We start from the raw sequence: 15,577 nt of genomic DNA, 5'->3' as shown, positions 1-15,577 counted from the left end.
TGCCACTCAGAAATGATATCCTAAGAATTCAAAACATCCACTCTAAAAGCAAAGAAAGACTCTGCCAATGATGGGAAAACATTCAAATGAACAGATAATAGTGATTCCTGGTATCAGCTCTGGCTAAGAGAAAAGAGCCTAAGAAGGGTCATGCAAAATGGAAAGAAACACACCAACACCAGCTAAATATATAGCAAAAGTGAATTTTTTTTTCTTTGAGGACAGTAGAACATTTAAATCCATAGGACCTAAGGGAACTTGCCAACAAAAAGTTACAGCTAGGTAAATAATTATTACTTGAAAATATATGTTGGCAAACATACAATGGTCTCAACTATTAGGATAATTGCTTAAATCTCTTCTTTTTACCGTCCATAGATTTTTTTCTTCTTCTTCTAGAATAGGGCTTCAAGATACCTATTTCAGTAACTGTTATAAAAATTCTGGCCCTTCAGCCCTGTTCTCACAACGGCCATCACAAGAGCTCCCTAAACCCACTGAGAATATGAAGCTTTACCATCTCCAGAGGCCTTAGATTTGATTCCTCATTTCCCATTATTAATAACACAGTCTTAAGTTGTATTTCTTAGTCTTCAAGAAGCAAATATGAAAGACTTTAGCACGATTACACACTACTCTGTAGTTTTAAGGTACCAGTGAAAGTAACTGTTTCTCCAAGTGCAGCTGCTTTAAAGTGAGTCCAGGTCTCACACAATTAATTTCAGGCATCTGGCTGACCCACAGCCCCAGCGTGTACGCTTAAAACTGATGGGACAAATACGCACAAAGTACTCACTTGGACAGTTTCAGTTTTTCCCTCGTGGGGATGTGGTGTTCGTGGGTAGATATCAAGAAGATGTGGTGGTGAATCAAAGTGTAATCTTTTGAGGTTTCTTTTAATAACATCTTTACAATTCAATTCATCAAAGTTAGTCCTCCATAATAAGACCTGTAAGAAATGAATCAGGGTGGCAGTTAGTGATTTGCATGTACAAGCAGAAGTGAATTTTTAAAAAATGAATACATAGATTTGTCTCTCAAAATAGTCAAGAAGGCTAGATACATGTTCCAACATTATTATGTCTCAATGCTTTTTTTAAGGGTGGTACAGAGAGATTTAGCATTTCAAATTGCCCCCTTTATATACGCTTTAAAATTCGTATTAAGGACCTAATTTTTTATCTTAAAATCCTCTTTTTTTTCAAGTCCAAAATCTTATTTTTGGCTTCATTGTCCACCTTATTCAGTGACTGTGGCTCTGACTGGCTTTGGTCATTTCAAATAAATGCTGATTTGCCATATAAACAATTTAATTTATCATCCTCAAGAAGGCTAACTAACATTTGAAAAACAAGAAATGAATAGGCAATAATTTAAGTGAAAGGGCCATACCAATGCTGGGCATCCAGTTAGGCATCAGTTTTACGTATAATTAAGTATAAAGATGAGCAAAAGAAAATAAGTGCTATTTTAGTTCCCAAAACCATCAGAACTAGCACTATTTCAGCTATGAAATAGCAGACTTCCTGGCGCTAAATTAAAATACGGCCTCATTGATAATCATCTTAACATATAAAATAATGGTTGCAAAAGTCTTGGCCGAGGTCTCTGACGCCACTCCTCTAACCAAATCAGAGAGGGAGCCGACAGACTTACAAACCTGTGCATCTGCTCCTCCTGATGTAAACAGCTCTCCGCCTTTCGAAAACGCAACAGTGAAGACAGGCCCCTAAGAAATAAAGGGAGATACAAGAAAAAACTGCTTGGTAATATGTTCTCATGGCCCAGAGGGCTGAGGGAGTATTAATTTTTCATCCTAATTTATACAGATTATTTATGCAATAAATCTGAGAGAACACATCCAGCTACTAGCAACTAAGGCAGACAAAGAAAATCAAAGAGCCAACCCAATTATATTAAAACATGTACATATGATGCTACATCAGAGAAGAGACTATGAATCAGGAAAAAACACCCTTCTCTTCCTTTTAGGACAAGCTTAAGCGAATGTACGTTAGTAAGAATTTTTGTTAAGATGTTCTGGCCTTAGATTCTCTCTATATGCTGCAAATCACTAGCAGAAACACAGCGATAACCCCGTAGGTGCTGTGGGTCTCTATAAACAAAGGTCCGTTCCTGAGCTCAACAGGCTTCACTGTGGGCAACAGCGCGCCGTTCAGTTTCAAGAACAGGACATGCACAGGAGCAGAGCTGTGACGGATGAAAACTGTACCATGACTGTTAGAGTGATGAGCTGGAGTAAGAATGAATGGCTGGAGGCCACTAGGAAGCCGCTAAGATTACCTGTGTGAGAGGGAACGAGAAGGTGAAATTGAGCAATGGCTATAGAGCTGGACGAGACTCCACTTGACAGTCATCACATGACTTCTAGGTCAATTTTTCAGTCGAGATTAAAGTAATTATTTCTCATCTCAAAAATATTAGGACACTGTTTGTTTGTTTTTTGCTTTTTAGGGTGGCACCCACGGCATAAGGAAGTTCCCAGGCTAGGGACTGAATCTTAGCTACAGCCTCCAGCCTACACCACAGTCACAGTAACGCAGGATCTGAGCCGTGTCTGTGACCTACACCACAGCTCACGGCAACACTAGATCCTTAACCCACTGAGCGAGGCCAGGGATCGAACCTGCATCCTCATGGTTCGTTAAGTGCTGAGCCATGAAGGGAACTCCCGGTACACTGTTTTTAATATGTCCATCTGGTACAAGAAAATTTGGGAGGACGACGTCTTATGTTTTTCAAGTAAACCATCCCACTGACTCAGCTTATTATAGCTTCATCAACACCTTCACCTCCAGCTAAAGGTAAAAAATTCCATCTTCATGTGTAGTGTTTTGTTTTTTTTTTTCTCCTGAATTATTATGTATCTTTTTCTCTATTACTCCGTATTTCTTCCATGGATATTATCATCCTTGGCCACTGTTACTGGTTGTTTATCCTAAAACCAGGGATACACAAGTACCTGACTGGTTACTATCTATCTCTGCTTCACTCTAACACGGCTGCAGAACAAATGATAAAGCAGGCAGGAAGTCTGGCAGGATATATGGAGGCAGAAAAAAAACAACCCTTCTCCCCTAGATCACAAAGCCCATTCTATTTCTGGATATAAATAGCTTATACTTGGTTAAAAGGAAGTATCTAGTACATCTCATTTTTATAAAAGAGGATGCATTCTAAAAAATTTAGAGAAGTTTGAATATTTACCCAGAGAGGAAGGATAGTTTTTATACTTAAAAAAGATTTTCTTTAGTTTTTTTAGCTTTTCTTTTATTACATAACATTATTTGCATGTGTGCGCGTGTGCGCGCGCGCGCGCGCGCGCGCGCGTGTGTGTGTGTGCGCGTGCGCGTAATTGAACAGGTTCAATAAATAGCACCCCTCTTCCCTACTGTTTTCTAAACCAACTGAGAAATAAGACAAAGATATATATATATATATATATTTCTTTTTGGTAGGGCCACACACGTGGCATATGGAAGTCCCTAGGCTAGGGGTCAAATCAGAGCTGCAGCTGCTGGCCTACACCACAGCCACAGCAATGCGGGATCTAAGCCACATCTGTGACCTACACCACAGCTCACGGCAACACCAGACACTTAACCCACTGAGTGAGGCCAGGGATCGAACCCGCATCTTCATGGAAACTAGTCGGGTTCATAACCCGCTGAGCCACAACGGGAACTCCTTTTTTTTTTTTTTTTTTTCCCATCTTTCTTACTGATGAAGGCTTAAAAACAGAGAATGTGGCTTTACCTGAGGGCAAATGGGCTTCTAGAACTGAATCTCAGAATGAGTCAGATTTGAGTACCCAGTCACAGGCAAGACCGGACGGAGGCAGGCCTCCCCATGAGAAATATCAGAGGGAACCAGGGAGGACAGGTTCCCGAGGGCAGAGGGCCCCACTTGTCCAATTTCTCCTTCTAAATTCACCAAACGGGGTAGCGCAGGGAGGGAGGGAGGCGGCGTGAGAGGCTAAGAATGTCGGGGCTGGTGAGACGCCTCCACGGCTCGGGAAGATCACAAGGAAGGAAAAAACACATCTGTCACCCTTTAACCCCATCTGTGCTGCATACTGCTGAAAACGGCAGTGGAGACTGAGTCAACGGCCACTGAAGACAGACACTCGCTTCGACGAGAATGACATTAAATAATACTGCTAAGGGTGGCTTCCAGAGAAGCAAAAGTAAAAAATGAAAAAATTATGATAGCAGCAATATGTCACACTTGCAAAAATAATAAAGCCATCGAATACCATGGATCAAAATGTTTAAATATATATTAGTTAGAAAACAAAAATGTTAGTGCCCATACCGTATGTCCTTGAAGTGTATATATGAGCCTTCCTTCTAAGAGATCCAGAATCTTAAGGGTACCATCGGAAGAAGCAGTGATGAGGTAGTTACCCGAAGGATGGAACGACACACAGTTCACTCCACCACTGTGAACTGATTTGTAACATAAAAGCAAAAAGTTCAGAGAATAATACTTAATTCTAAAGATGCCCCTTAACCCTATTAGCAATTCTAGGTTGAACACAAGAATCAGTTAGAGGCAGTGTCTAGCCAGTACCAAAATTCCATATAGCTCACTTAAAAAAAAAAAGAAAAAAAAAAGTAGTTTCACATCAAATAGCTAAAGCTTCCAGCTCATGAGACAGATAGCTTTACAAATGAGCGTGTGTCATGGAAAGACGATCTTATTACCCACATTCCTACAAAATCCTCAGATACATTAACAGCGTCAGCAACAACTGATTACCACCCCCTCATGTAAGACAGACAACCTAACTGTCAACGAAATGGTTTTTTTCACTCTAAACATTGATGTATTTGTCAATGCAAGTATAACTAATGCTGGATAAATACTAGGGTGAGGCTGTTAAAACCAAGCTCGAGGTGAAGGGAAAGCCCTAAGCATGTGACCAGGGGACAAACTCAAGTGTTGTTTGACCCGTTTTGCATTGGCTGGCGGAGGCCTTCAACTAAATTCAACCACCAATTAATTAATGGCTTGGGAAAAGGGGGAAGAGTATTGGAGGTGTATTTGGAGAAGGGCAGTCTGGCCAGCTTGAGAAGTCACTTCTGAACCCCATTCTTCCAACAGGAGGCAGTCTAACACAGCGGTCAAAAGTTGGTTCCACAGCGTACTTTGTGAAAATGTACCTTGTAAGCAGAAAGACCCGTGTCGGTTCTAGCAATTATTCTAGCACGTTTCTTAGTCTCTTGGAGCCTCGATTTCTTTATCTTTGAAATGGAGGTTATAATAATACTTCTCAGGCTGTTGTGAGGATTGAGCAGTGTCTGCTATGGGGTAGATACTGTATTTATTAGGAAGGGACATGTGGATTTAATATCAACCGAATATACACTAAGAAGTCAGTCCGTGCCTCTTTGCCCTCACGACATAGGCGGTGTGTAGTCGCACGTCAAGGACTGCAGGGTGCTGTTTACTACCCGTTATAAGCAACTACTTGTAACGCCTTCTGAGGCAATTTCTCTCCTGGGCTTTTCACACAAAGCATAACCAATGTTTGAAAGTCTCACGGTAATTTCTTCTATTTTTACAGATCTGTTATCATTTTAAGGTCTCTCCACCGTCCTGTGCACTCTGGCATCTACCCCAACTCGTGGGACCATGCTCCTGCTGGGGGCTGATGTCCTCTAATCCGTTCAAAGGCAGCACATCTCTCCTTACAAGGGTCGCACTGAGAAGGTAGCCTGTCGGTGTAAGAACTTCCTCGAGAAGCCCACTCGACAAGTGAATTTTGTTGTGGGCAATGTTACCTTGATAATGCTGGAGTAGTTTGTTCACTCTTATATCCCAGATTTTCACGGTATGATCAGAACCTGCCGAGGCTATGCATGTACCATTAGGGTTAAAATCCACAAAATTGGCAAACCTAGAGGAAAGAGTAAGATGACCTCATGCTTCCATTTCTCTTCCCTCTCATTTCTTTACTTGAATTGTGACAAATTCACTGGCAAACGAACCCCCATAAATGCAAAAAGAGAGAAGACTTACCCTACAAAATCTGAGAAGTTATTAACACACTGCTTATTTGTGGTATCCCAGATTTTAATAGTTTTATCTTCACTACATGACACAATCAGTCTTCCATCAGGTGAAAACCTACAAAGCATAAAAAAGATAATTTTTGTGGAAGGCTCCTAGCAAGCACAATCCCCCCCACCCCCATCACTGTGTAGAAGTCAGGCTGCACGTATTAAATACCGTTCACCACTGCTGCCAAACTATGCGGCGAAGTCATATTCTGTTACCAACACCTTTCCAACTAAAAATAAGCACAACCAATGATGCTGACAGACCATGAAAAGGATCAAAATACATTTTCTAGACTAACCAAGTTTCTTTTAACCTTTTATTTAAATAATTTAGTCGTATGCTATCTTAGGTCTGCACAGCTTTCAAGCCAAGTCACCTTGTTTTTTTAAAGGTATTCTTTCTTTTTCTTTCTTTCTTTCTTTCTTTCTTTCTTTCTTTCTTTCTTTCTTTCTTTCTTTCTTTCTTTCTTTCTTTCTTTCTTTCTTTCTTCTACTTCTGTCATTTTCCGGTGTTACCCATGTGACCTAAGAAAGCCTTTATTACTCACCCTGCAGAAACGCTTTTTCTAAGAAAAGGACTGGTGTGCTGAGAATTAAAATTAAATGATATCATCAACAAAAGAACCAACTCCCTAAGCCTGTAACTTCCTGGACTTGGGGAGGCCAGAGAGCTCCGATGGGCTGAAAATAGGACAACTCATTTATACAGAATTGAAGTTTCTTCACGGACACACCTATTATCCACGTGCCCCATTAAAAAACGTATGAGAAAACTCCCAGACATCTTGTCTACTGCTTTCATGCCCTCGCTCCCTTTAGGATCCTTTCCAAGGTTCTTTTTCCCCTTAAGGGCTTTTTCAGAATAGAGACAGAAGAGCAGAAGACCAAAGAGAAAATGAAAAATTTTGGTCTATTAGGGAACTATGAAGCGCATTTTGGCTACTAATATTTTAGCAATAACAACAAAAACATTAAAAAGGCAGATTTAGGTCACAGACTGATTATGCTTCAGTTGTATTTGTAGCTTCCCTCTAGGCCCAGATTACTATAAAGTCATCCGCTAAGGGTGTGGATTATAATTGAAGGTTTTTCTTTTTGTTCTCTCTCCCGGTCCCCTCCCGAACGCCCTCATCTTAAGGCTGGCCTAAAAATAATTATTCCTAACCAAAACTTTCAATCTGGAATTTATGAATTTACTGTATTTAAAAAGGGACGTGGAAGGATAATTAAGGTCTATGTGCAATAGTCTTTAAAAATTGAAGAAAATAACCTTGCAAGGAAATCCTGTACACTGGCTAACTGTTCAGCTTGATTTTATAATAACATAGCATATTATTGATCTTTTCCTTTAGAATATGTGAGGAAGATTCAAATATGAAAGACAGGATTAGAGAAATGCTCCAAACAGATGAAATTTATTTTGTACAGACCCTAGGGAAGAAACACCTCTTCAGTATCCCCATGAAAACAAACTTTGCATGATAATTGCAAACAACTAAGGCAAGAAATCAAATTGTTTCTTATTAAACTGTCTTTTAAAAAATTACTTAATGTGAACAGCTAACAGAGAACAGTTCTAAAACATGCCTTGAGTCTTATATTTTAAAGCAATGATGAAAATGCAATCAAGTGGAATGATCAGATTAAAAACCAAGTATAAATATACCCACCCTATGACAATATTGGCCAACTATCGCCACCGCCACCACCGTTACCCTGCCAACATTTACGGAGCAGCTATGTCCCAGAAAGGTTCTTAACACGTTACATTCAATCCTCAGAATCACCCTACAGAACAAGGGCTCTCGCTAGCCTCCGTGAACAGAGGAAGAAACCAGGGCTCATACTGCTAGTCACGCAACCAGCAAGATGTGAACGAGGCCGTCTGGCTCCAGAGCCAGACCTCTCAGCCACTCTGCTGAAGTCTCTGACAGAAAGGAAAGTTTCTTCTGCTGGCAAAGTAGAGCACAGGAAGTTCTGTGTGGCTTCTGTGTAACCACAGAAAGTTCTAAAGTGGAGGGAAACCACAGGGCAAGGCTCTTAGGCGGCTATGGGACTGGGCTCTGCCTGACAGGCTAACCGCTAGACTAACTTCCAATAAAAATCTGTGTGTGTGTGTGTGTGTGTGTGTGTGTGCTGCCCTACCCCACCAGCGTCCTGGAGGAGTTTATGGGGAGAAGACGCATTCACTGACTCACTCAAATATTGACTGAGCACCTGCCAGAACCAGGCACTGGGCACTGTCCTGGCGCATAAGGGATATCAAGGTGCATGAGACACATACCCTCCCTGAGGGGGGGGGGCACAAGTAATATAACTTTAGATAAGGATAACAAAAGGAGTTTGGGGGAAAAAAAAAAGGTGCCAACTTGCTGCCAGAAACAGGATCTGAAAGAAACTTGCGAACAGTGAACAGTGAAGAGACGGTGTCCTGACCAGATGAAAGTTCTTCCTGAGTGGGAAGGGCTGCAGCCTGGGAGAACTCGCCCCAGCGCCACAGACCCGAAGGGAATGTGAACTTCCGAGGAGTGGGGAGCGGAGGAGCTGCCTGGGAGGAAAGAAGCCGGTGCCAGGGCAGGGACGGCCAGCTCTGCAGGACCAGAGCGCGGCTCGGGGCCAAGCCCCCCGCCCTCGCTGGGCACGGCATGGCAATCCCTGCAGACACGCTGCAAGCCTTTGCCAGGGTTAAAAGCGAGGTTGGTGGTTTGTACCTTTGCCTCCCTCTTCTTTTGAATGAGACGTATCAGAAACAGGTGAGCACCAATACAACAGGCTCCTCTCTGGCCAGACTGGGATCAGAAAAAGACTCAAATGACATCTAATGGGGTTATTAATTTTAAGAAGAGTAAGAGGATATAAAATTTCTACCAAGACGTTAATAAATCTCTAACTCTCTAATTCACTACCACCCAACCACCTTTTGAAAAGCCCAGTGAATGTGTCAAAGTGACTAATGGATCAGGAGACACGGACTTTCTGTAAGGCGTTGAGAAGTTAACTGCACGACTTACTGTTCAATCTCTTACAATGTATTGGAACTATTTGGAGAAGATGAGGAAATTCTTGAACTTTTTTCTAGAAAAACTGGTTCACGTATCTTGAGAGTAGCCCAAGTTATATAATAGGAGTTCTTTAACTTTGACTCTATGGAGTTTCTGAAACAATATATAAAATTATACCTGGAGTTCCCCTTGTGGCTCAGTGGTAACAAATCTGACTAGTATCCATAAGGACACGGGTTCAACCCCTGGCCTTGTTCAGTGTGTTAAGGATCAGGCATTGCCATGAGCTGCAGTTAGGCTGCAGACGAGGCTAGGATCCCACGGTCCTGTGGCTGTGGCATAGGCCAGCAGCTGCAGCTCCGATTCGACCCCTAGCCTGGGAAATTCCATATGCCGTGGGTGCGGCCCAAAAAAGGAAAAAAAAAAATTATACTTCCATAAGTACAGTCATTGAGTTATTTGTTCATAGTGAGACAAACAGGTCCATGAACCCTGAGAAATTTTAAAGAGCTTTCAAAAGAAATCAAAATTTTCATTTAGCTATTTCTTATCAGATATTAGACTAAATATTAGAAACACAATATATCACCACATTGTACACTTTACACTTACATAAGTTTATGTGTCAGTCACATCTCAATAAAGCTGGGGGGAAACAAAACACAAGGACACACAACCCCCACCCTAGCCAGACCCTTAGCTGCATGGAGGCAGGGCTAAGCCATCTGAGACGAGTTTGGGACTCAACCATCAGCCCTCCAGGCAGAAGGAACAGAGATCCACTTTGGGAGTTAGACATGCCACACTGAGGAATTAGATATGGTCCCTGAAAACCAACCTGCACTACAAGGGCTGAAGGATATCGATTTAGCATCCAACTTCAGCCACACCCACCAGTTCGGACTGTGTGGAGGATAAGAAAACAAGAAAAAACAAAACAAAAAAACAAACAAAAAAACAAAGCGAGGATAGAAAGGGAATAGTAGGAGAGAAGGAAAGAATGAAGGAGGAGTTCCCGTTGTGGCTCAGCAGTAATGAACCTGACTAGTATCCATGAGGATGCGGGTTCCATGGCTGGCCTTGTGCAGTGGGTTAAAGGATCTGGCATTGCCATGAGCTGCAGTCTGAGTATCAGATGCGGCTCAGATCCTGTGTTACTGTGACTGTGGCATAGGCTGGCACCTGCAGCTCCAATTTGACCCCTAGCCTGGGAGCTTCCATTTGCTGCACATGGCAGCCCTAAAAAGAATAAAACAAACAAAGAAAAAAGAAAAAAAGAATAAAGGAAATTTAGGAAGAAAAATATTCTCAAAAAGATTTAAAAAACACCCACATTTCTGGCCCTCAAGGCTCTGAGACCAGAGTAGGCACTGTTCTATGTCCCCTAAGACACAAATCATTGGTAAGAGCTACTCTGAAGCCAGCAGCTATTCAATAGGAGGAAGAAGCAGTAAAAAGCAGTGAAGTAAAGCTTCCCAGTCAGTTAAGAGTCCCGATTCTAAGGCCAACTCTGCAAGTGTCTGACTGTGTAACCTTCTAAAAGTCATAACCACCCCGGCCAGCATCTTCTGTTTGGATAATGAGACGATTTGGTTTGCATTCAGGCCTAAAACTCTCAGAGATTCATTAAAAAAAAAAAATTGGCAATTTCAGAGTTTGCATTGATGGGATGTGGGGCTTACATACTAAAAGTAGAGTTTAAGGCAGTAAGCAAAACCTTTATGTTTTTTACAGTGTTGGCCAGCTGTTAGACGAGAAATCATGTGACGATTGCAGTAACAGGAGTCATTCCTATAACTGCAGAGAGACAAAAGGCAGATGAGAGATAAAAAGGTCTAAGGATGCCCTGAAACATGCTAATTATTGCTGGGTCCTTAGCATCGACATGCCCGGACTCCTCTCATGGCATCTCCACACATAAGCACAACTGTCTGCCAAGGAAATCCTGCAGGCACGTAGGACTTTGTCCAAATCTGAACTCCGTCCCCAAACCACTCCTTCCCCAGTGCTTCTTTTCTCAAGCCAGAAACCTAAAAGTCGAGCTGGATTCCTTGCTCCGCCACCGGCCGCCACACTCCAATCCTTTATCAGGTCTTGTCTCTTCAAACCATATTAAGCTTTGCTGGCATTCCATTCCCCAGAATCAGTAAAAGTGATTTTTAAATCTTAAATAATGGTTTTTTTATGGTTAAAACCCTTCAGTGGTGTGACATTTCCCTTGAGAAAAAGTGACATCCTCACACGACTGCTTCCCGGGGCCTCTGGGATCTAAATCCTGCCTCTCCTCATCGACAGCACCTTAGCTCCCCGGATACCAAGGTCCGCCCCTTGCCTCAGGGGTCCCCTCACATGCTGCTCCCTGTGCTGAAAACGCTGTTCTCCACTCTTTACCTAATTGAAAATACCGAAGAGGCCTTCACTCATCCTTCAGGTCTCTGCTCAGGATCCCTTCCTGAACTTCTCTTCCAGAAGTTTTGCTCCCCAGTGTGTGTCTTGGAGGAGCTCACGATCACACGAGCAACCTGTTCTCCTCCCTGCGAGAATGTAAACTCCACAGAGGGAGAAACCACGCGTGTCTCCTTCACTGTGGCAGCCCCCCGACACAATACATGGTATGGAGTAGGTGTTCAGTAAATAGGTAGGGCAATTGAAAAAACTTTCGAGGGAGTTGAAACTAATTTAATATTATAGCCAATAAAAACTGATGTTTAAAATCTTTGCAGTTTTTGCACAACATGAACACACCTAATGCCACCGAATTATGTGCTTGAAAGTGGCTAAATGGCAAATTGACAACAATAAAGAAAAATCTCTGCAATTTAGATGATCCAAGAGCACTTGCAGTACTAACAAAAACTGAAAATTAAGGTCAGATTTTCCCCCTAAAAATTAATGCTAAAAAATAATAATATGGAAAGGTTGTCTCATTAGCCCCTACTTATTATTTATTTATTTGTTTATTTTGCTGCACCCTCAGCATGTGGAAGTTCCTGAGCCAGGCATCAAACACATGACCTGAGTGGCTGCAGTGACAATATCAGATCCTTAACCTGCTGCACCACAAGGGAACTTCCAAGGCTCTACTTATTTTTGATGAGGTCATCATAAAGAAACACAAGTTGGAGTTCCCGTCGTGGCTCAGTGGTCAACTAGGAACCATGAGGTTGCGGGTTCCATCCCTGGCCTTGCTCAGTGGGTTAAGGATCCTGCGTTGCCATGAGCTGTGGTGCAGGTTGCAGACACGGCTCGGATCCCGTGTTGCTGTGGCATAGACCAGAGGCTACAGCTCCGATTCGACCCCTAGCCTGGAAACCTCCACATGCCGTGAGTGCAGCCCTAGAAAAGGCAAAAAGACAAAAAAAAAAGAAAGAAAGAAAGAAAGAAACACAAGTTATCCCACAATATACATTATATTTTAAAATACGGGATTATAAAAATTTTAAATTTTAGAAAAATTCTTCCACTAAAAATAAAGATCTCAATTGCACATGGAGATATTTCAAATGATATGTTTTCTTTATTACTCATTAAAGACGAATTGCTCGTTTTAAAAAACATAGTAAGTAAAAAAGTCCACAGTGCCACCATCCAGACTAAATCATACAATATTTTGTGGATGATAGGTACTTTATCTCTTGTTTATGTATGAGCCTTTTATATTATAATCATGAGTTCTGAATTTTGCCCCTTACCCTATATGTAAACATATTTTCACGTCATTACTTGCAAATATTCCCATTTTAATAGCTATATAATAATCTACATTTATTTAACCATTCTTCATTTTTTTGTTTTTATGATTTTTATTTTTTCCATTATAGTTGATTTACAATGTTCTGCCAATTTCTACTGTACAGCAAAGTGAGCCAGTCATATATATATATATGTATATATTCTTTTTCTCACATTATCCTCCATCATATTCCATCACAAGTGACTAGATAATGTTCCCTGTGCTATACAGCAGAACCTTATTTGTAAAATTTGGTTATTTCTAATTTCTCATCATATAAATCACACCGAAAGCAGTTATCTTTAAATACAAAGCTTTTTCCTTTGAAGACAAAAGAGTATTGATTTAGGATAGATTTCCAGTTGTGGAATCACTGCAATAAAGACCCCGGATATATTTTGCAAACTGATTTCTAAAAAGGCTACATATCTTTTAAAGTATAAACATATCTCCCAAGAGATGACATATCTTAAACAATATTTCTGTGATCAAAATGCATGCTCATCAACAGTCCAAAGAACACAGCTATTCGTGTCTTACATTAACGGACGCACTATCTCTGTGTCTCGTGGAGTTTGTCTGGGCTCCGGAGACAAGCCATAAAAAGCACTGGGCTCCGAGGCAGGCAGAAGTTTAGTTACCTAAGTCCACCGCACACTTAACATTCAAATACTTGAGGGAGAAATAATTGTTCTGCTGACCCTCTATATTCATTTAAATACACTGTCCATACATTGGGAGGAAAAGCAGTATCACTTAGAATATTTTTAATGTTTCGTGGTTTAACTCATCCACTGATTTTTGTAAATGTATGGTGTGCAATAAAGATCCAGCTTTACATCCGCCCAAACAGAAATCTCATTATCTTAACTACATATGAAGTAACTAATATATTACATATTTAATATTATCCTAACGTTTTACATAACTATTCGTCCACTTCCCTACGGATCAGAAAACATATACGGATCTGCATCTGAGCTTTCTCTGACCTATTTTCCTACTCTGGTGGCAGGATCACCACATTGTTTTTTTCTTTTTACGGCCACACCTGGACTAGGAGTCGAATCAGAGCTGCAGCTGAGGCCTCTGCCACAGCCTCAGCAACGCCGGATCCAAGCGGCATCTGTGACCCATGCTGCAGCTTGCAGCAACCCCGGATCCCTAAACCACTGAGCAAGGCCAGGGACTGAACCCACATCCTCAGGGACAATATGTCGGGTTCTTAACCTGCTGAGCCACGATGCAATGGGCATTCCCATGGCCGTCATATTTTAATTCTGATAGCTTTATATTGTATTCTAAGAGCTGGCTGGATGAGTTTCTTCTAATTTTTTTCTTGACTGCTCTTGCACGTTTAACTGAGCCATACAAATTTTGAAAATGACTTCTCATTTTTCCACTAAATTCCTTTGGCAACACTTGCTGTTAGAAATAGTTACCCTCTGTAGTTATGTACATAAAACGCATTCAAAGGTTAATAGTAGTTACCTGCAGCAGCAACCCCAAACACTACGTGCAAATGTGTGAAGTGGCTTTGGGACACACCCTGTACAACTCCATTATAATCCGTAGGAGAAAACGACTGGGCTGTGCAGGCAGTTAACAGCTGACATTATTCCCACTCATTCGCTTGTCCGATGTTCGGGAGGACTCTGTGAGGAAGGTACCCCTTTGGGTGCATTTTACGGGGGAGCAGACGATGGCCCAGAGGAGCTATGCTTCCAGGAGGGCATGCACCGGGTGACGGACACCCCATCAGCAGAGAGGAGGTACCCAGCAACCGCCGAGGCAAGAGCCAGAGTGACCATCAGTCATGGTGTCCGAGCCTGGCCCAGGGGAGAGAGTTCCCGGCCAGCAGGAGGGATCACGCAGGTTCCTTGGCAGGTCTGGATATGAAAGGCAGGGGCTCACTGCCTGATCCTAACTTGAGAAAACTGTCCATCAGGATTCTTGCCAACAAACCTTCCTCCTTACTTCCGCGGCCCACGGAGCCCCTCTTCTGACGTGGCTGGCAGAGGAAGAAGGTCCTGACAGAGGCAGGCAAGTGCTTGAGCCCCTCTGAAAGTTAGCACCATCCCTGTGAGAAGGGATCCTGGCCTCTGGCTCGTGTTTCAGACCCTCCTACACTGATCAAGCCTGACTCAGTTCCCCTGGAGCCTCCTCGCCTTGCAGAGTGAAAACAGGACTTCTGATCTTTCAGACACGTGGAAGAAAGTCCTAGACTAAGTTCTAAGTTCTCACAGGAAGTTGCACAAACACTGAGAGGCTGGGCCTGAGCGGTCATTTCTCTCTCAGGCTGGGCCTCTCAACTCTCTTGGTCTCTAACTAAAGATGAGCCTCCAAAAAGATCATAATAAATGCGTGAGAAAGAACTCAGGCTCTCAAGCACTTACACGGCCAGTTGCCAGAAAAATGCAATCCTTATTCATTAAATTTAACCAAATTATTTCTGAGGAACATTCTTCCAGAGAGGCCTCTGCAGAATTCCACATGAATCACTCACTCCAAACGGTAACAAAACTGATTCAAAAAAAATCCTCAGAATCACAAGGTACCAGCAAGATAAAGGAAGTCCATTAAGACCAGCTGTGCGGAGTGTCGAAATTATCAATCTGAACAGAGACAGAACAACAAAAAAAGAGTGAAGACACATAAATATTCCTCATGCATAACATGCATGTATAGTACCCCTGAATTTGATATAAAAATTCACCAAAAAATGACTTTTTTTTGGAAGAAGCCCATGAAAACTC

The 15,577-nt window shown here is 42.0% G+C and overlaps 1 protein-coding gene across 6 annotated transcripts in view; it reads right to left on the bottom strand.

Moving 5' to 3' along the window:
• POC1B (POC1 centriolar protein B) overlaps nucleotides 1-15,577 on the bottom strand; it is a 90,448-nt gene that overhangs the window by 41,897 nt on the left and 32,974 nt on the right. For all 6 annotated transcript variants that reach the window (XR_007135970.1, XM_047788321.1, XM_047788318.1 and 3 more), the window contains 5 exons: nucleotides 6,046-6,153; nucleotides 5,808-5,923; nucleotides 4,336-4,469; nucleotides 1,661-1,729; nucleotides 797-949 (listed from right to left, as the gene is read on the bottom strand). Coding sequence is in view for 5 of the 6 variants with exons in the window: in XM_047788321.1 (XP_047644277.1) it covers nucleotides 797-949; nucleotides 1,661-1,729; nucleotides 4,336-4,469; nucleotides 5,808-5,923; nucleotides 6,046-6,153 (580 nt within the window). In the remaining variant the exon portion in view is untranslated. The remainder of the gene's footprint in view (nucleotides 1-796; nucleotides 950-1,660; nucleotides 1,730-4,335; nucleotides 4,470-5,807; nucleotides 5,924-6,045; nucleotides 6,154-15,577) is intronic.

The sequence above is a fragment of the Phacochoerus africanus genome, chromosome 7 (genome assembly GCF_016906955.1).
Source record: "Phacochoerus africanus isolate WHEZ1 chromosome 7, ROS_Pafr_v1, whole genome shotgun sequence".
Taxonomy (NCBI): Eukaryota; Metazoa; Chordata; class Mammalia; order Artiodactyla; family Suidae; genus Phacochoerus; species Phacochoerus africanus.
This window is presented reverse-complemented; position numbering and strand designations above follow the sequence as displayed.